Source organism: Pecten maximus, chromosome 11, assembly GCF_902652985.1.
Source record: "Pecten maximus chromosome 11, xPecMax1.1, whole genome shotgun sequence".
NCBI lineage: Eukaryota > Metazoa > Mollusca > Bivalvia > Pectinida > Pectinidae > Pecten > Pecten maximus.
In genome coordinates this window covers 32503477-32525027 of record NC_047025.1, presented here as the reverse complement: position 1 = coordinate 32525027, position 21551 = coordinate 32503477, and the positions used below count along the sequence as shown (strand labels likewise).

At 36.7% G+C, this 21551-nt stretch overlaps 2 protein-coding genes across 2 annotated transcripts; both read left to right on the top strand.

Moving 5' to 3' along the window:
- Positions 1-3393: 3393 nt before the first annotated feature.
- On the top strand, positions 3394-7660 carry LOC117338040. The gene is made up of 2 exons (XM_033899200.1): positions 3394-3466; positions 5885-7660. Exons 1-2 carry the CDS (start codon positions 3413-3415, stop codon positions 6581-6583), a joined length of 753 nt encoding a protein of 250 aa, XP_033755091.1. The 5' UTR covers positions 3394-3412; the 3' UTR covers positions 6584-7660.
- Positions 7661-17987: 10327 nt separating this feature from the next.
- LOC117338239 (transmembrane protein 70 homolog, mitochondrial-like) lies at positions 17988-20973 on the top strand. Its single transcript, XM_033899502.1, has 2 exons — positions 17988-18080; positions 20180-20973. The coding sequence occupies exons 1-2, from the start codon at positions 18033-18035 to the stop codon at positions 20885-20887; spliced, it is 756 nt and encodes a 251-aa protein (XP_033755393.1). The 5' UTR covers positions 17988-18032; the 3' UTR covers positions 20888-20973.
- The last annotated feature ends 578 nt before the right edge of the window (positions 20974-21551 follow it).

Sequence of the window (21551 nt, the reverse complement as noted above, 5' to 3'; positions counted from 1 at the left end):
TATAAGATTCGTTTTATATGTGATTTCGTTTTATCAATTAAATGTTATGGAGCAATAACCATGCAAAAACGCCTTGTATTTTAATGAAGTGGTTTATGAAGAGCGCATCCCAGTTTTATTTATGTCTGCATACCGTTACGCTCAAAAATCACACACACATCGATATCATGACTCCTGTTTACGCCCTTTCTTAACTGCTTCAGAGTATTCCCTTTCATGAATTAGTACCTATCTCGTCTAATCATTTAAAAATGAATGTTATATTTTCTGGGGCGATAATCATTTTCATGGGAAAATAAAGTTGTTTCAACATGCATTCTAAAATGGAAGTTGTTTCGACATGTATTCTAAAATAGAGGTAATTTCAACATGTATTCTAAGATAGAACTTGTTTCAACATTTATTCTAAAATAGGAATTGTTTCAACACGTATTCTAAAATAGAAGTTGTATTCAAAAAGAGAAGTTGTTTCAACATGTACATATATTCTAAAATAAAAATGGAACGAGTTTCAGCATGTATTTAAAACGTTACGTTTTTGTAGTATTAGTGTCTTTCTAAGGTACGGTCCCATGTGACGAACCAACTAGACAATTATTAAAGATTCAGTTACGATTGGCTCCTTCGTATTTAAATTTGATATATTGAATACGTTTAAGAATGTAAATAAATGCATATATTCTAAATTAGATTCACCATGTCCAAGGGTTTTGACGCAGCATGCCCGAAGATCATAAATCCGAAATCATATCAGTTTAATAACAACCAGCGATTTCAAGACTTTACAATACAAACAGCTATGGCAAGGGCGAGTCCGCCGTCTTCTTAGATGGATTGACGTAGTCATGAAGGATTGTTTATTTTGTCATCCTAGAGACAACATTGAACAAGTGACTTTCTTATTCTGTTACGGATTAGACAGTGGTGGACGAATTGACTCATCCACATATAGTTTTCATTCCATCACGACAAAACATGTTCACGGTTGATATTAATATGTTACCATGGTGATGTTACCATGGTGCCAGTTACAGACAAAATGACAAATCTATCAAAAGGTTTTGTAATTCTGTCATCAAAAGAGCTACTGGTAAAGGCACACTGGTAGAGGCTACTGGTAGAGGCTACTGCTAGGCGAATTGGTTGTCATATCATTGTTACTATATAGATGTCGGTGAAGAGCAAATGATTAACGAGTTGACATATCGACATAAATTCAGTAATTCTATTACGCCACAAAGGTCAAAGTTTAACATTGTATTAGTCAACGTGTTTCGTCCTTCTAGGCTTCGTCAGTGACCGATGCTTGGGACATCATACAGCTGCTTCGTCCTTCTAGGGCTCGTCAGTGATCGATGCTCTGGACATCATACAGCTGTTTCTTCCTTCTATGGCTCGTCGGTGATCGATGCTAGGGACATCATACAGCTGTTTTGTCCTTCTATGGCTTGTCAGTTAACTAGGAGGCAACTGGTGACAATAAAATGGGTAGAAAGATATATCAAAACCTACACAGGGATGTATAAAAGCCAATTATTCAATAAGTTTCATAATTTACATATTGGATTTCAAAGGAACGCCAAGTCCGGTAAAGCACGTGTGTATGTTTTGAGCCGTGTCACTATTCAAAGAGTTAAAAAGTGACATAGCAGTTACAAGAAATACAAAGTGAGTCTTATTTGTATTAAATAGTCCCGTACTATGTAACTTAAAAGTAAGTAAGCTTTAAAGTTTCCGGATTTTTGTATGTGGTAGTAGACATCTCAAGAACCGCTGTGTGTTGATGACGTGGTCATGATTTAATATCAATTATATCTTTAAAATTCCTTTAAGAAACAAAAGTCAAAAGGGTTCTGACTCTGTCCTCGAAATGCCTTTGTTATACGCGGATACCATCAACGGCAGCCGCACACAAAAACATATTCTATGAATAGATAGTAGGAAACCTTCCGGGCTACTGGTATATTAACGGTTTTCGGGACGTACAATGTAAATGTATGGTACGACACTTGATGTGTCCATACAGACTACAGCATTCCTTATTTGCTTGGACTGTCCATTGTCCCCTAAACAGGAGACTTCGGGAAAACTACCCCGATCCCAGATAGGGAAAGTCGTTTCCTATGACACTGTGTTGGTTTGTTTGTTTGCAGTTGGCCATGGTTTATCGCCCAGTGAACAGCCATGGTGTCATTTTGAGGCGGGTCTCCTTATAGTAGTTGGTGACTTCATCGAGTTATATTTACCATTGTATGGCACTGCCACTATATAACCCTACCAATTCAGTTGCGAGTTCACCAGCCTATGAACTGCCAACAGGAAGTGATCTCAGCTACTGGAAAGCGCGGGAAATTTTAATTTGAAAATTTCAAAACAAAAATCGCATGACAAATAAAAAAATCGCAGATGGTAAATATAAGAATTGAACGGCTTTCAGTTGGCATTCATAGTCAATATGAATGCCAACTGAAAGCCGTTCAATGCTTAAATGACCACATTAATACACTTCTTCATTTCCAAAATATTCAGGACAAAGCCACAAGTACATGTAGCCTCTGGTAATCAAGACAATTAATCGACACCGCTACAACCAAGCCAATCACGTGCCCGCGTGGTCACAGTGGTTCTCATCTGCAAGCAGTCAAGGGACTTTTCCGGTGGCAGGCAGAAGCAGGTATTTCCTTATCTACCAGCAGTCACGCAGAAGAGAAAATAATTACAATATCGCACACAGTGGACAGAGATTGGAGAATTCCATGTTGTATCGACATCCAAAAATCCAAATCGATATTCAACATATCTTGGTTCTTCTTAAAAGCTATGTCCGTTTCCTAGAACGTAAAATCCACTATAGATAAATAAAAAGGGTTTATGGGGCGCTATTTTGCTTTTTATTCTCATTAGGGGCTGCACTTAATGACTAAGGAAACACATATTGCATCCATTGAGTTTTTGTGACCCTATGCAGCAGTTTAACTTCTTATGAAGATGTAAAATCTGTTAAATAAATAATAAATTCGAGTACATACATAACGTTACATTTAGCAAGAAACAATTAAAGCAAGTAGCTGTATTAACATCCGGGAAGTTTACTTATTCCTTATTCAATTACTTATTCGACTCCTTCATTACATATTCGTTACCCCTTTACTAATTAGCACTTCAAATGGTTCAAAACTTATAATTAAACGTTCCCATTACCTATATTATAACATTTTATTTCCTATCCATACCTTATTACTGACTCCTTCATTACATATTCGTTTCCCCTTTACTAATTAGCACTTCAAATGGTTCAAAACTTATAATTATACGTTCCCATTATTATATTATGGTAAAACTACTGTTGGCCAATGTCTGCCGCACTCAGTGTCCGTTCCGTTCTCCGTTCCGCATTTTAGTAACTCCCAACATGGCGGCTCTCGTTTCTTCCCTTCCAAAGTTGATGGGCAAATTTAAAGGACAGGTAGGTTGACAAATGTATGGCACTGGATGCATTATATAAATATCCATAAATAACTGAAGTGACACCAGTATAGCTTTGTGTTAATTGTGGCATTCCCCCTGACAAGGCGACATAAAGGGAATACCATATAGGCCTAATCAGCTAATGTCTAGGATCGTCTGGACACCGGCTGTAGTAACGTATAACGTTGGGTACTTTAGAAAATTATTACATTGCATCAGTGAAATCTGACTTTGGAAATAATACATGGATTACTTAACTGAACAGTCAACTATATTTGTATTTGTTTCTGCACAATAGCATGCTATTGATAATTCATATTACCTGAGGTCAACTAGCTAGAAAACTCGCACTGTAAGAAGTCAAAATCAGAGGAAGGGAGACAACCCTTGCTATATTCTCATTCTCTGGGCACAGGGCCATGTCAAGTCTTATATTTAAAAAAATAGCCAGAAATATCTATATATAAAGTCTTTATATATAGGCATTTCTGGTTATTTTTTTAATAAAAGACTAGACATGACCCTTTGCTCATGTTAAAAATAGTTCTATTTTCATCACCATACATTAAATACAAGCAATGATAATTTATAAGTCATATAAAGTTCAACAATTTATTAACATGTGTAAAAATAACTAAGTACCAAAATAATACCCGTGAGGCACAGTGAGGAATTCACAATTATATACGTCTAGCTAAAACATATGCCAACTATCGTTTAATCACAACTAACCATATAAATGAAATAAATGTAGTTTACCCCGAGTCTCAAGCACGTGGCATGTCCGGTCAGAATACAACATTTGCTAACCACCCGTCTTTTCTCCCGTATCTACTAACGAGGTTTCCAACAACCATACCTCGCCTTACCGGTATAGAAACAGCCCGAGAGGCGGAAATATTCTCTAGCCACTCTGCGAGTGCTCTCCAAATGGAACAATTCCTTCAAGCAACAACCTGACTTCCGACATGACACCGGCGCATGAGACTCAAATTAAACAAAGTTCTATACATCGAAAATACATCAAAATACTACACGTGAAAATAAAAATACATGTACGATAGTGGCAAATAATATCCAGCAGACAAATTAATATGAAATTTAGGAAAGGATGGGTGATGGTTATCTAATTAATTTCACAGATTAAAAGTAAACACCACTTACCCTGCTGACACCCGGACGAAAATTGATTGACCCCACAGCAGCACGGGTATCTAACGTAACCGGATGTTACAATTTTCCGGAATGAGTCCAAAAATAAAAGAGCGGAACGCAACTGCGTTACAGATACATGTAGCCCCTACACGAAGAGCTGTTATTGCAGAGATAAAACATATTGTGCATCAACATGCACTAAAACATAAATTATGAACAACATGTAAATTATCTAATACACCTGTTGAAATGTACCAGGTCAAGCTAATTAATCATATAATGATTATGATTAAGAATAATGCATTTGTTCTCCTTTGGGCAATGACCCAATTAACGTCTGGGATGAAAATAAACATGATTTTCTAAACCTCAAAGCATGCAGTTTTCCTCTGTCTGGTTCAGTAAAGAATACTGTTGTAATGAATTCCCACACTAACAGTCAGTAACTGTCATTTTAGTTACATGTATACCAATTAAAAAATCAAGCATTTTGTCAAACATTCACGTCCAACAAATACTGCCATAACAGCTGTTGTTAGTGTCATGGCTTTTCTCACATTCCAGAATAATGTGAAAACAATTACATTTGATGAATTTTCATCCTGACAGCCAGAAACTATATATATCTACATGTATGTTTTGCTGGGCATGAAGGAACGAACACAATAATACTGCCAGAACCATATTTTGTGATATATTTAATTTGGAACTACAAGGATTAGTTTAAGTGTTCTATATACATTTGTAAATATATACATAATGATGTACATATTATATTTTTTTTTTGCCATATTTTAGATTTTGTTCATAGATCATATGACACAGAAACAGTATCATACATGGATCTGTATAGAGTATGTTGTAGATATTGATATTACTGGTTATGATATTTCACAATGTAGGAGATATAACAATAGAGAGAGGTATAACACTAGTGATTTATCTTAAAATTACTGAATTCGAAATAAAGTTGAAAATGCAGAAAGCATAATTTTGGCCAAAATGGTGTGGCACATGTCTTCAAAGTTATTACCTAGTTTAGGCAACCATACAGTGTAACCCTTGTAAATACAAGCCGCAATATTATGCTCGCCTAGAGGTATTGGGTTCCATCCCTAGCGGAGGCATTGAAATACATTTTAATCTTTGACAATAGCAATGTGTGAATTAACAAATTTCAAATCATTGAACATGATATATTGATATAATTTGGTAATTGGATGAAGAAGTAATTGTATGAGTTTTTTTTATTAATTTTCAGGTGCCATGTTTGCTAAGAAAGCCAATTACCAAGTGTCGATGTCACTTGTTACAACTACATGTACTTTCAACTAGATGTACAGTCCAAAATATGGTCCCCTCTTCACACGCCAGGTGTGCTTCAGTGATTCAGTCCAAACAAATCCACACAACTAAGAACAGCCTGCTTCCAGAGAGAAGACCAGAGTACTTAAAACATCATGTAAATCATTTTCCAGTTATTGTTGGAGTAGCTTCAAAGCATCCAAAAAAGGGACACTTAGTACTTGTTGATTCTGATCTCATCAAAAGAGTGGGATTGTTGGAATTTGTATCAATAACTGCAACATTTTTTGGAAGTTTAGGATTATGTTTTGTATTATTGAACAAAACTTTACCAGATGTGGTGAAATTTCCATTATTAGTAACATACATTTTTGCACTGCTTGCTTTACCATCAGTGAAAAACATGGAATATAAGCATCGTGTAACATACATGTATCATAATGCTGAAACAGATGTTTTCACAGTAACGACAAAACCACTCTTTAGGAAAAGTACAGAGACATCATTCACTGCAGAGGAAGTTACAGTTGGTGATCCCAATATTAAAAATGGATTATATGTCATCTGTGTTGGGAAACGGAAGTTTTACTTCAGCCCTTCACCAGAGGTGTTTCGAGATCAAAATGCATTTACGATATTGACTGGAGAAACATGATGAACAGATTGTGAACAATTATTAAGCTGTGTGTAGTTTAAACATTTGGTTGATGTTTCTTAATATGTATGTTTTAATAATGGAGGAGTTTCCAACTGATTTTTTTCTAAATACTATTTCCTATTCATTTTGGTATACATGCCTTAAACACCATTGTTGAGATGAAACACAGGTGCCAGCAGTAGCTGACTCGTTTTATAAAATAATAACATATAATTATATATAAGAGTACATATAAATGAGAATTATATGTACTCTTATATGTTATTATTTTATAAAATGAGTCGGGCACCTGTGGATGAAAACAGCCATATCTGTGCTCTATGTTCAGGGGCAGTGATAGCTCAGACAGTTACAGCACCGGCCACATAACATCAGGTGAAGATGGGAGGTGAATGCTTTGATACTCCCTGAAATTGTTATTTCCATAAATGTGATAATTTCTTAGAAATAGAAGAGAGACAATTATATGATTATTATCATTTATTATCCTGAATTTAATAAAAATCGGTTTACTCCCAGAAATCTTGAACTGATCAATGACGATTGAGGAATTGTCAAGGAGAGAAGGACGTCACTTTATCTTATAAAAATGTGAATAAATTATTTAAAATACATTCTATATTCATTACCAATATGCAATAGATATATTTGATCAACCAATTCAAGTTTCCATTATAACACCTTGTAAATGTACCTTTTGCTGGTTTAAAAGTGTATGTAATACTGCATGCTTATATATAAAATGGTTTTCTATAATTATAACAGTTTGGATTCTATCCTGTTTCATAAACCTACAAAAACTCTTATGAAGTGCTTGAAAATAGTCTGTTTTAAGATTGTATGCAGTTAATTGTAATCGTTCCCATTATGTTTTAATCCATTTTTTTTGTGTCCAGAAACCCGTCTTGTTACATCTGTGTATACCAAATATATATATTTTCTCTATCACAGTTATCTGTAGTAAACATTTGATTTGAACTTTGTGTTTTACAACAAGGAACTTCGTATCTACTCACAATGAATTTGAGAGGAGGTGTATGTGGCGTCCTGTTTGAATATGTACCTTAGAATATCTGTGGCAGTTCTGTAGTGACTTCATCCTTGCCAAAGGCAGAGACTTGTATATCAGATATATATACGTCTCTGCCAAAGGGTAAGTGAGCTTATGTCATGGTGCAGTGTCCATCATCCGTCCTTCGTCATCTTTTCCTTTAAACATTTTCTTGTTACACTGTAATAACCAAGAAACTCAGAGACCTGATATATTCGGCCATGCAGGGTTGAAGGGCTACCAATAATGTTCCAATGAATAACCTTGACCTACAGTCAAGGACATGTGTGACAATTGCGCTAAAATCTTTGTACAGGGACTTAAATTGGACTTGTAGAATGCTGGGGTAAAACATGTTTGTTTCAATGAATGACTTTGACCTACATTTAAGGTCACAAGGGTCAAATGTGCTAAAATATTTACATGGCTTCTCAATAACCAAGAGGCACAGAGATTTCAATTGGGCCTGTAACATATACTGGAGTGAAGGGCTACAAAGTTTGTTGAATGTAATGACTTTGACTTACATTCAATATCACGGGGGTCAAATATACTAAAATCTTTAAAGGAAGACTTATGCATATGCTAGAAATACAAATTAATGCATATGCTAGAAATACAAATTAATGACTTCAAACTTAATTGAAATGAATAGGCCTAGCTAGCCTACTTCTATATTTCAGGCGGTTATATGGTTACCATCTCCATGAATGACCTTGAGCATCTTATATCTTGCATTAGAAGCAAGTGAGTGGTACACACTTATCGGGCTTCCTGTTATACATATTTTGATCAAACTTCATACAAAGTTCAAGCATAAGAATACCTAGAACTTCTTCAGGGTGCCACTCATTAAGAGCAAACATTGCTAGGTCACTTATTTTTGATGGAAAAACAATGTCAGTGCTCCGGACTTCCTTTTTGGCTCAAATGGCACAAGCTCTGTGACCTTGAAAGTAAGTAAAGGTCATTCATTTGAAAAAAGTTTGTAAAGTCCATCATCCCAACATACTATTGTACATGTCCAGATGCCATAACCCTGGGACTCTTGGTTATTGAAAAGTTGATCAAATATTTCAACACATTTGACCTCCGTGACCTTGAAAGTAGGTCAGGATTTTTTATTTAAAAAAAACTGATAGCTCTTCATTCTGCATCTATAAAGTTAATAGAGGGAAATCTTATTTTTTGTGTTTTTAGCCCACCATCATCAGATGGTGGGCTATTCAAATCGCCCTGTGTCCGTGGTCCGTCGTCCGTCCGTCCCTCCGTCCCTCCGTCCGTCCGTCCCTCCGTCCGTCCGTAAACAATTCTTGTTATCGCTAATCCTCAGAAAGTACTGAAGGGATCTTTCTCAAATTTCATATGTGGGTTTCCCTTGGTGCCTAGTTATGCATATTGCATTTTGAGACCAATCGGAAAACAACATGGCCGACAGGCAGCCATCTTGGATGTTGACAATTGAAGTTTGTTATCGCTATTTCTGAGAAAGTACTGAAGGTATCTTTCTCAAATTTCATATGTAGGCTCCCCTTGGTGCCTAGTTATGCATATTGCATTTTGAGACCAATCGGAAAACAACATGGCCGACAGGCAGCCATCTTGGATTTTGACAATTGAAGTTTGTTATCGCTATTTCTGAGAAAGTACTGAAGGGATCTTTCTCAAATTTCACATGTAGGCTCCCCTTGGTGCCTAGTTATGCATATTGCATTTTGAGACCAATCGGAAAACAACATGGCCGACAGGCAGCCATCTTGGATTTTGATAATTGAAGTTTGTTATCGCTATTTCTGAGAAAGTACTGAAGGGATCTTTCTCAAATTTCATATGTAGGTTTCCCTTGGTGCCTAGTTGTGCATGTTGCATTTTGAGACCAATCGGAAAACAACATGGCCGACAGGCAGCCATCTTGGATTTTGACAATTGAAGTTTGTTATCGCTATTTCTGAGAAAGTACTGAAGGGATCTTTCTCAAATTTCATATGTAGATTTCCCTTGGTGCCTAGTTATGCATATTGCATTTTGAGACCAATCGGAAAACAACATGGCCGACAGGCAGCCATCTTGGATTTTGACAATTGAAGTTTGTTATCGCTATTTCTGAGAAAGTACTGAAGGGATCTTTCTCAAATTTCATATGTAGGTTTCCCTTGGTGCCTAGTTATGCATATTGCATTTTGAGACCAATCGGAAAACAACATGGCCGACAGGCAGCCATCTTGGATTTTGACAATTGAAGTTTGTTATCGCTATTTCTGAGAAAGTACTGAAGGGATCTTTCTCAAATTTCATATGTAGGTTCCCCTTTGTGCCTAGTTATGCATATTGCATTTTGAGACCTATCGGAAAACAACATGGCCAACAGGCAGCCATCTTGGATTTTGACAATTGAAGTTTGTTATCGCTATTTCTGAGAAAGTACTGAAGGGATCTTTCTCAAACATTTTTAGCCCACCATCATCAGATGGTGGGCTATTCAAATCGCCCTGCGTCCGTGGTCCGTGGTCCGTGGTCCGTCCCTCCGTCCGTCCGTCCGTAAACAATTCTTGTTATCGCTAATCCTCAGAAAGTACTGAAGGGATCTTTCTCAAATTTCATATGTGGGTTCCCCTTGGTGCCTAGTTATGCATATTGCATTTTGAGACCAATCGGAAAACAACATGGCCGACAGGCAGCCATCTTGGATTTTGACAATTGAAGTTTGTTATCGCTATTTCTGAGAAAGTACTCAAGGGATCTTTCTCAAATTTCATATGTAGGCTCCCTTTGGTGCCTAGTTATGCATATTGCATTTTGAGACCAATCAGAAAACAACATGGCCGACAGGCAGCCATCTTGGATTTTGATAATTAAAGTTTGTTATCACTATTCCTGAGAAAGTACTGAAGGGATCTTTCTCAAATTTCATATGTAGGTTTCCCTTGGTGCCTAGTTATGCATATTGCATTTTGAGACAAATCGAAAAACAACATGGCCGACAGGCAGCCATCTTGGATTTTGATAATTAAAGTTTGTTATCACTATTCCTGAGAAAGTACTGAAGGGATCTTTCTCAAATTTCATATGTAAGTTCCCCTTGGTGTCTAGTTATGCATATTGCATTTTGAGACAAATCGAAAAACAACATGGCTGACAGGCAGCCATCTTGGATTTTGACAATTGAAGTTTGTTATCGCTATTTCTGAGAAAGTACTGAAGGGATCTTTCTCAAATTTCATATGTTGGTGCCTAGTTATGCATATTGCATTTTAAGACCAATCAGAAAACAACATGGCCGACAGGCAGCCATCTTGGATTTTGATAATTGAAGTTTGTTATCGCTATTTCTGAGAAAGTACTAAAGGGATCTTTCTCAAATTTCATATGTAAGTTCCTCTTGGTGCCTAGTTATGCATATTGCATTTTGAGACAAATCGAAAAACAACATGGCCGACAGGCAGCCATCTTGGATTTTGACAATTGAAGTTTGTTATCGCTATTTCTGAGAAAGTACTAAAGGGATCTTTCTCAAATTTCATATGTAGGCTCCCCTTGGTGCCTAGTTATGCATATTGCATTTTGAGACCAATCGGAAAACAACATGGCCGACAGGCAGCCATCTTGGATTTTGATAATTGAAGTTTGTTATCGCTATTTCTGAGAAAGTACTGGAGGGATCTTTCTCAAATTTCATATGTAGGTTCCCCTTGGTGCGTAGTTATGCATATTGCATTTTGAGACCTATCGGAAAACAACATGGCCAACAGGCGGCCATCTTGGATTTTGACAATTGAAGTTTGTTATCGCTATTTCGGAGAAAGTAGTGAAGGGATCTTTCTCAAATTTCATATGTGGGTTCCCCTTGGTGCTTAGTTATGCATATTGCATTTTGAGACCAATCGGAAAACAACATGGCCGACAGGCAGCCATCTTGGATTTTGACAATTGAAGTTTGTTATCACTATTCCTGAGAAAGTACTGAATGGATCTTTCTCAAATTTCATATGTAAGTTCCCCTTGATGCCTAGTTATGCATATTGCATTTTGAGACCAATCGGAAAACAACATGGCCGACAGGCAGCCATCTTGGATTTTGATAATTGAAGTTTGTTATCGCTATTTCTGAGAAAGTACTGAAGGGATCTTTCTCAAATTTCATATGTAGATTCCCCTTGGTGCCTAGTTATGCATATTGCATTTTGAGACCAATCGGAAAACAACATGGCCGACAGGTAGCCATCTTAGATTTTGACAATTGAAGTTTGTTATCGCTATTTCTGAGAAAGTACTGAAGGGATCTTTCTCAAATTTCATATGTAGGTTTCCCTTGGTGCCTAGTTATGCATATTGCATTTTGAGACCTATCAGAAAACAACATGGCCGACAGACAGCCATCTTGGATTTTGACAATTGAAGTTTGTTTTCGCTATTTCTGAGAAAGTACTTAAGGGATCTTTCTAAAATTTCATATATAGGTTCCCCTTGGTGCCTAGTTATGCATATTACATTTTGAGACCTATCAGAAAACAACATGGCCGACAGGCAGCCATCTTAGATTTTGACAATTGAAGTTTGTTATCGCTATTTTACAGAAGGTACTGAAGGGATCTTTCTCAAATTTCATATGTAGGTTCCCCTTGGTCCCTGGTGTTGCATTTTGGGACCAATCCGAAAACAACAGACAGCCGTTATCGCTAAATCTTAAATTTTATATATAGGTTCCCCTTGTTTGAAAAGTACTAGAGGGCTGTTTCTGAATTTACACAGATTAGTAAGACTTAGAGGAAGGGAAAAGTAGAGAAAAGATCAATCTGACATGGAACCTATAAAGATCATTCAATGGTGGGCGCCAAGATCCCTCTGGGATCTCTTGTTGCAAGTTCTCCTTGGTCTGTAGTTCTGCATATTGCATCTAATTCTTGGGACCAATAGGAAAACAACATGGCCGACAGGCAGCCATCTTTGATTTTGACAATTGAAGTTTGTTATCGCTATTTATCAGAAATTGCTGAAGGGATCTTTGTGAAATTTCATTTGTAGGTTGCCCTCTGTGCCTAGTTATGCATATTGGATTTTGAGACCAGTCAGAAAACAACCTGCCCGACAGGCAGCCATCTTGTATTTTGACAATTGAAGTTTGTTATCGCTATTTCTGAGAAAGTACTGAAGGGATCTTTCTCAAATTTCAAATGTAGGTTCCCCTTGGTCCCTGGTGTTGCATTTTGGGACCAATCCGAAAAAAACAGACAGCCATTATCGCTAAATCTTAAATTTTATATATAGGTTCCCCTTGTTTGAAAAGTACTAGAGGGCTGTTTCTGAATTTACACAGATTAGTAAGACTTAGAGGAAGGGAAAAGTAGAGAAAAGATCAATCTGACATGGAACCTATAAAGATCATTCAATGGTGGGCGCCAAGATCCCTCTGGGATCTCTTGTTTTGTTAAATTATCACTTGAAGTAATACAAAATTGTCCTGCTGTGTGTCTTCGGCAGTATGATTCATTGAGGTAGCGCTAAAATTCGCAAAAAGTTTACCTCTATCACAAGGAGACAAACATGAACATACCACAGCCTCCCAAAACATCTCGCACACAAGGGAGACCATTCATGAGGCAACCAACCTGTGGAATGGGTACGGATAATCCAAGCGTTATAGATTTAGTTCTTACAGATAAAGAAGATTGTATCGAAGCTGTTCAATTCAACCCTCCTCTGGGCAAAAGTGATAAGTGATTTAGCGCAGAGATAGAAAATGTAAGAAAAAAGCGTTATTTCTACGATAAATGAAATTTTCAGTAACTGTCACGAAAACTAAATATAAATTGGCAAGAACGTTTTTCGAAGTGCGAGGGTAGAAAGGCAATGGACAATATTTAAGGCGATATTAGAAGAATCGATCAAATTTATATACAAGCACTAATACGAAGGATATTACGGCAACATATTATGAAAAAGCCGGTGTACTTACGCAGACAGACGATCGAGAATTGCCGGAGATTGAAATGATAGACGTAGAACCAATTACTATACCCAATATTTCCCCAGAAGCGGTAACGAAGAAACTGATGGAATTGAATATTTCGAAATCTCCAGGATCGGACATGATTCATCCTTTGGTTCTCAAAGAGGCTTGTAATGTCAGAAATCATCCGTTATCGTTAATATTTAAAACATCCATAGAGGCAGGGAAACTACCCGAGGATTGGAAATGTGCAAATATAACGGCAATATTTAAGAAAGGAGATCGTAAAGGAGCTTCCAACTACCGACCAGTAAGCTTGACTAGTGTTGTTTGCAAGATACTTGAGTCATTAATCAGAGAAGAAATCATGATCCACATGAAGAAAAATAGGTTATTTAGTAAAGCACAATTCGGCTTCATAAATGGTAGATCTACCGTTCTACAGCTGGAGAGATGGACAGATATTTGGGATAATGGACGATGTGTGGATATTATTATACACTGATTTTATAAAAGCCTTTGATAAAGTCCTTCATCAGCAACTCGTACATAAACTCTCAAAATATGGTATTGCTGGCCAATTTTCCTCTTGGATTACAGCCTTTTTGCTTGGAAGGAAACTACGAGTCGTAGTGAACGGTGAAACATCACAATGGAATCCAGTAATAAGCGATATACCACAAGGATCTGTGTTGCGACCACTTCTTATTGTATTATATTTAAATGATATGCCAGACGTAACGAGCAATGGAACCGGAACTTATCTTTTTGCTGACGACACGAAAGCATTTGGAGCAATTAATAATGAACAGGATTGTAAAATTCTTCAGCAAGATATATTTTCGTTAAACAAATGGTCAATAACCTGGAAACTACGATTCCATCCAGAAAAATGCAAAATGATGCGTGTCGGATACAAATATGGATCCCTATATCTACAAACTGAAAGAAAGTGCTAAACACTTAACATTTGTTGACTCAGAAAAGGACATCGGTGTTACCATAGATAATAAACTTACATTCGATAAACATATCTGCGAAAAGGTTAACAAAGCAAATTCTATCATTGGAGTATTATTGAGGACAATGGAGTACATGAACCCCTACAGCTTTAAAATGTTATACACGGCTTTAGTAAGACCTCACATCGAGTATGCCGTCCACGTCTGGTGTCCTCATCTGGCGAAACATATAGAAACAATAGAGAATGTTCAACGTCGAGCAACAAAACAAGTTCCTGGTCTGTCTAATCTGTCATATTCTGAATGTCTGCAAAAACTGTCACTACCAACGTTAGCATATAGGCGGTCTCGTGGAGACATGATTGAGGTCTATAAAATCATCTCCGGAAAATATGACGGGGAAGTCGCAAAATTGTTTTCCGTAAATGTAGGGCCAATCACTCGCGGACATAACTTTAAAATACATAAAGGATTCTCAAGATTAGATGCCAGAAAATATCCTTTCACGCAAAGAATTGTGGATATATGGAATAGTCTGCCATTTGATGTTGTAAATGCCATATTAATTAAACAATTCGAATATAAACTTGATGATCATTGGAAAAATGAGCCACAAAAGTACTGTTTCAAAGAGAAAATCAAGCTGTGAACTAAACAATTATTTACTATTTCAATAACCTTATTACGAGCTGACAATCAGAGGATGTAAATCCTGTACATATTTCATGTTTGCTGTCAGAATAAATTTATGTATCTATGCACATGTATAAGGACTTGGCACCAATATAAACTGCCTACAGTCCTTACATATATGTGATACTATAATGGACCATTGGCTGAGAATTGGCCCTGACCACACGCATAACACGCTACTTGTTTTTCTCGTTGGTTGAAGCACAGGCGTCTGCTTCTGGTTAGTATTAATAGAAAAATATAAAGGTATAAAACTTGAAGATCTACGATGCATCGACTGTGGAACGAAAGGAAACTTGATTGGTCGACAGCTCTATAACCAATACCAACTATATCTGTCGACCAATCAAGTCTACTTCCGGTGACCGCTAAGGTTGCTGTTTCAAAAAAATTGGATTAAGGTGATGAGTGCTCTATTGATTGTGCTCAGGACATAAATGATACAGTAGATCTTGTCTCGTGGTTATCAGTTATTACATGAAGAGAATAAAAACAGTAAATTGAGTATAAATTTTAAAAAAAAAACATAAGAACCAAAATTAACTGGGAGAGTAATTCACAGGAATCTTGTACATTGTATGTAGGGAATCGCGATGTGGTTTATCAAGAAACATGACGGACATACTAGTAACAGATTAATTGATCAAAGAATTAAACTTAATCATAGTATGGCAATTCAAGTGAGGTTTAAAAACGTAATACTTCATCGTTCATCACAACTTTAACACAACCACAGCCTCTTTAAAGTATATACAATTCCTTAAAATGACAAGGACAATCATCAGTAAAACGTTCAGGAATGCATTTAAAAACAATAAAAATGTCTTCTTATTATATGCCACTTTATATTTATATAATATTTGCTTTTCTCCTATATTTCCATCCCTCATGCACAGCATCTATGAGTGGCCTCGAAACTTTGATTATGTTTTATCGGCCTTTTAAAAGCTTGATATGGGCCGACAAACATCAGAACTCATAGTAAAAACGGAGATGAAAAGTTTACCAGCCCTTCAGCACTTTGTCATATTTCAACTATTCAATGTCATCATATGGATAGAAAAAAAACCATCCTTGGCTGAAGGAGAACCAATTTGGTATAGGTTTGAAGGGATGGGCCAAATAGGGGAAACATAGCTTATATAAAATCTTTCTTCTAAAGGAATGAAAGGATTTGGTCCATACTTAGTCTGAAGCATTCTTAAGTAGAGGAGAACTAATTTTGTATAAATGATCAAATAGGGGAAATAAAGGTAATTCTTTAAAATCCGTCTTCTCCTGTAGGAATTGCATTTTAAAGGATTTGGTCCATATTTAGCCTGAAGCATCCTTGGGGGAAGGGGAACCAGTTTTGTATAACTGATGGTTCTGGCCCCTTAGGAGCCTTAGGGGAGGGCCCGATAAGGATAATATAGCAAATTCTTTAAAATCCTTCTTCTGCAATAACGGAATGGTTTAGTCAATTTTGGCCTGAAGCATCCTGGGGTGTGCTTCAGCTAACTAAAGGTCTCTGGCTATTTTTTTTTTCTGACGCCAACCGACACGGCGCCTGTCATAAGTTTCTCGTCGTGTTATCCTCTAACAATGTACACATTGAAAGTCACTGTGTTTTCATTGAGAGCAGTTAAAACTACATATAATGGCTGTTCATTAAACAGGGTATGAATGAACTATACTAATCACTCCATTTGAATCATTTTCCAGAAACTGTTTTGTCATTTTCAGTTATTGTTATTCTGACATTTGATTGGAAATCAATTAAGACCAAGCATTTTCGATGAGAAGCAGTGTGTGAAGTTTGAGTTTAAATTGTTGAATTGAACGCACTTTAGAAATGGTGATCTGAATTGATATGTCCAAAATAATTCCAATCAAAAAGCAAGCCCATGGAAGCTGTGATGGCATCTTGGAGGGTATCTTTGACAGAAGAAAACACTGTGTGAAGCTTTATCGTTCTATGGAAAGTTTGATCATTGGAATGAACCAATTTTCTATCTACAATCACTTTTTTTGATCAGATCAGAATATCCCTTAAACTTTGGTTATTGTCTGGAAACCAAATTTTGACAACAAACACAAGCCTAAGCACGCATTCCCAATGTTGAAGCAGTTTGTAAAGTTTGAACTAAATTGGTTCACTATAACTTGAATTATTGTCTGGAGACAATTATTTATTTATAGTAAAAATGACCTTGACCTTCGACCTGTTAGTCCGAAAAGAACATCCAAGCAAGCACTCCAATAAGGAAGCAGTGTGTGAAGTTTTACCTTTATTGAACAAATTTAACATGAGCTATTGTTTTAAAAACAATTTTATGTTGAAAGCAGTTACATTGATCTTTAACATTATTTATTTAATTATTTAAACACATGCAACAAACAAGTTAATGCTTTGAGCATGACTACATGTACATGTAGTTAATACTCACATCTTCATTATCTGAAAATATGCATTCTTCTTTGTTGTATGTGCTCAACACAAGTTTTCATTTAAGTAATATCATAACCATCGAATATCAGTGTAATACCATCATGCATGACCATGTTTTTCAACTTTTGACGATATCTGATGTTTCAAAAATAAGAAAATATATAAAACAAATCATAATATGATTGATCGAATACTTCAACAACTTTTAAATAACACACATACATGTATATATATATTACATTTTTTTAAAATTTTGCTGAGATAAAGATGACGTTGTGATGTGGTCCGGATACTTGAAAAGGGATTCGGGTCCATTTTACAATCGCCGTAACCTTCAAAATTGAAGAGTTCCTCATGCAAACATGGCGGCCAGAGTGGTTTCGTGTCCTATTTGGTGTCGTTTTAGACAGGTAAATAAAAATCTGCATGTTTAATGGTCACACGAAAGAGTGTATAGAATTATTCAGTTATGCTTGGCGTGGTATAAATGGAAACATATAATCTGTCGTCTTTGAGCACAGCCGTTTGGAATTCTGTCTAGGCCTAGTCTACTAAATTACTAGACTACAAATCATACAGTATAGATATTAATTTATAAACAGTAGCCCGAGTTTCCTCTGGCCCTGATAGTGTCAGGGCCAGAGGAAACACGGGCTATATAAACAGGTACTGTCATTACTGTATGTGAGCATCGGCAGATTTGACTAATATGTATAGCTATATGGTCAATTCTGAGGTGTCAGGTCGTTTCGGTACTTTTTCGGAAATTTTGTGTATTATGCCTATGACTATCTGATGCTAAGCTTTACCTGGAATAAGATCTGATAGATAAAATGGAGTTTTCTTGTGATACATTTTATGAAACTGTACAACATATATTTTTGTGGTTGTGCAGTATCGCGGTGTGGCGTAATGGCGTTTTGAGAAACAACACCAATAATAACAATAAGAATAGAGGTTAGATTATAATGTTTTACTCATTTCTAAATTAATATGCATTTTAATCATCAATACTCATTTCCATATATACCTTAAAACAAAATAACATCTTATTCTATTACCTGATAAAACTTCAAACATACATTCCTCACTGGCCTGACCTTAATCATGTCATTATTATTAATTCTTGTGAAAATAGGATCTTGTCGGACCATTGGTTTTTCTGATGTCGATGGTACATTTTTTCTGATGTCCAGACTGAAACCATACAATCACATCTCCCATTCGCATGGTCAAAACAGAAGACCTTTTATGGTTGATTAAGTATATTTATTACTGTAACCTTGGTAAATACTAGCCGCAATATACCGCTTGGCTAGAGAGATCTTCTCTTTAGCTCGATCGGTTGAGCGTAAGACTAGTAAGCCAGAGGTCCCGGGTTCGATCCCCAGCGGAGGCAGTGATTTAAATTTAATTTATCATGCGCTCTGTTACATTGGCGCCCATGTAGGGACCCGGGAGAAATACTCAGGATTGCTCCACAAGCATCGCTGTTACTCCTGGAAACTCGAGGACGAGTTCTTTCCTGGAGGGGGAGTATGTAACCTTGGTAAATACTAGCCGCAATATACCGCTTGGCTAGAGAGATCTTCTCTTTAGCTCGATCGGTTGAGCGTAAGACTAGTAAGCCAGAGGTCCCGGGTTCGATCCCCAGCGGAGGCAGTGATTTAAATTCAATTAATCATGTGCTCTGTTACATTACCATCGATAGTTGTGATCAAGAGGTCAGTCAACCATATCAAAACAATGGCATAAGGCCTCGCCATCTTTCAGAGAGTGCGACCGTCTATTTTTCATCAATTAGGCCTAGTTCACCTGTACAGTGGATGCTGTAGAAACGGGTCAGTTTACCACTCGGAATAGATACAAAATAGGGGTGTAAGGAATCAATTACATGCGTGGCAGATCAAGTGAATTTTGCTATTGTGTAAGTGTGGCAGTAGCCAGCAAAGGGTGGCGGGCCACCATGCTAAAACAGGCGATGGTGATCACTGTGTTTATCTGGTGTAGACTTACCTAATATGATGACTGACCATGGGCCAGCTAGCTTTTACCCCGGGAGTATCAAGGGAGAATTATCTCAGTGGAGTTTTAAATTTGGGGTCCACATGTAGTCTAAATCCTGTAATACATGCTTTCTGGGTTCATGTCGTGATTTGTAACATTTATTGTTATTATTTGTTGAACCATAGGACTACACTAGCCTTAAGTATGAGAAGTTCAATATGATTAATTAGATATAAAAAATTGACCATCTATTACCAACCACAAAGGTCAGAGCTGGGCCAAGGGAGTCAGATCTAGACTTGCTAAAAAGTCCAATAGATACAAATACCGTATAAGGCAGTTTTGGCTGGCAAAAAAACAAAACAAAAACAAAAACCTACTGTATGTTACACCTCATGTGACCATTAGACCCAATGAACTCTTGTATATATTTTTGACATTATTTTTTCAACTGAAGTTACACTGGATTTTGATGCTGATGATGGTATTTTTTTCTTTGTAGGCAACATGCTTGAGAATGACTGTAAAGTATCAGACTCACCGTCTCCTACATGTATATACAAGGCATATGGCACCTTTTGTAGTCCCTACAACACACTGTTCCTCTACACATAGATACAGTCTTCCCATCCAATCAAGGTGTATGAGCACAGACAATGCTCCTACTCCTGGTAAAGAACCTAACACTTCTATACCTGGATTACCTTTAGTTGATGCAGAGAAAGGCAATTTAGTGTATTATGGACCCATCACAAAAAGCATAAAAATAGTGAAGATATTCTCAGTGTCAACAAGTGGAATAGCATTGTCTCTACTGCCATTTGTTATGCCGAATATTTTGGAGCTACCAGCAGTGCTACAGTTTATGTTGGGGAGTGGAGTGAGTTTCTTCATGTTGGGAACACCTTTGCTGATTCATGCCTTAACCAAGCGCTATGTGACAGACTTGTACTATAATAAAGACTCCAACACATTCACAGTATCCACACTGACATTCTTTTGTCGTCGTAAAGTTAGAGTGTTTACACCAGAGGATGTTACATTTCCTAGCATGGCATCAGTTCTGTGTTTCATGAAGGTGAAAGGGACACCATTTTTTGTTGATCCATCTAAGTTCAGAAGTAGAGATGCCTACATTAAACTTATGGGATATGATAAACCAATGGACTTCAGTGATATTGAAGGTTTTGAAAAAAAGAATGAAGAATGAAACTGAAAGATGACATTTTTACTTGAATATAATGTGAAACATTTGTGCTCAAACATTAGGTATGATATTAAAATATTTGAAATAAGTCTTCCACGTTTATTCTCACTTGTCTACTAAACTGACCATAATCACAGACTCGACACTTATGGCCATTTGTATGTGATTTTGGTAAGTTTTGGAATAATTCTCATCCAGTGAAATATGTCTTTTGTTCATATTTCATATCTTACACTTGGCCAATATTCTCTGATCACAGGGGCTAACTTTGTTAACACATTCAAGCGACCTAAAAGCTGATATTTGGCTGAAAGGTTCCTGGGATATGCAAAACAAAAAAACAATTACATTGACCTCTATTGCATGCCAGAGGGGCCGGCTTTGTTAAAACTCTCAAACAAGTTCTGATGATTAATTAAAGAACCTTGAATAAAGATATTTGGCTGGTATGCTCATGGGATGGCACCTGACAAAGTTTTAAAAAGAAGTGACCTTGATCCATATTCAAAGTAAAAGGTTTGATTTGCTAATCAAAATATTCAAATGAATTCTTTTTAACTAAAATGCCTATATATCGAGAACCAAGATATTTGGCTGGTATGATTTTAGGATGAGGCCCAACTAAACTTGTAAAAAGAAACGACTGTGACGAAATTCAAGGTCATAG

Bases quoted from the DNA above. Each gene is read 5' to 3' on its own strand.
- LOC117338239 (XM_033899502.1), top strand. From the start codon at position 18,033: ATGGCGGCCAGAGTGGTTTCGTGTCCTATTTGGTGTCGTTTTAGACAG. The intron at 18,081-20,179 runs GTAAATAAAAAT...TTTTCTTTGTAG, and splicing joins TTTGGTGTCGTTTTAGACAG to GCAACATGCTTGAGAATGAC.
- LOC117338040 (XM_033899200.1), top strand. From the start codon at position 3,413: ATGGCGGCTCTCGTTTCTTCCCTTCCAAAGTTGATGGGCAAATTTAAA. The intron at 3,467-5,884 runs GTAGGTTGACAA...ATTAATTTTCAG, and splicing joins TGGGCAAATTTAAAGGACAG to GTGCCATGTTTGCTAAGAAA.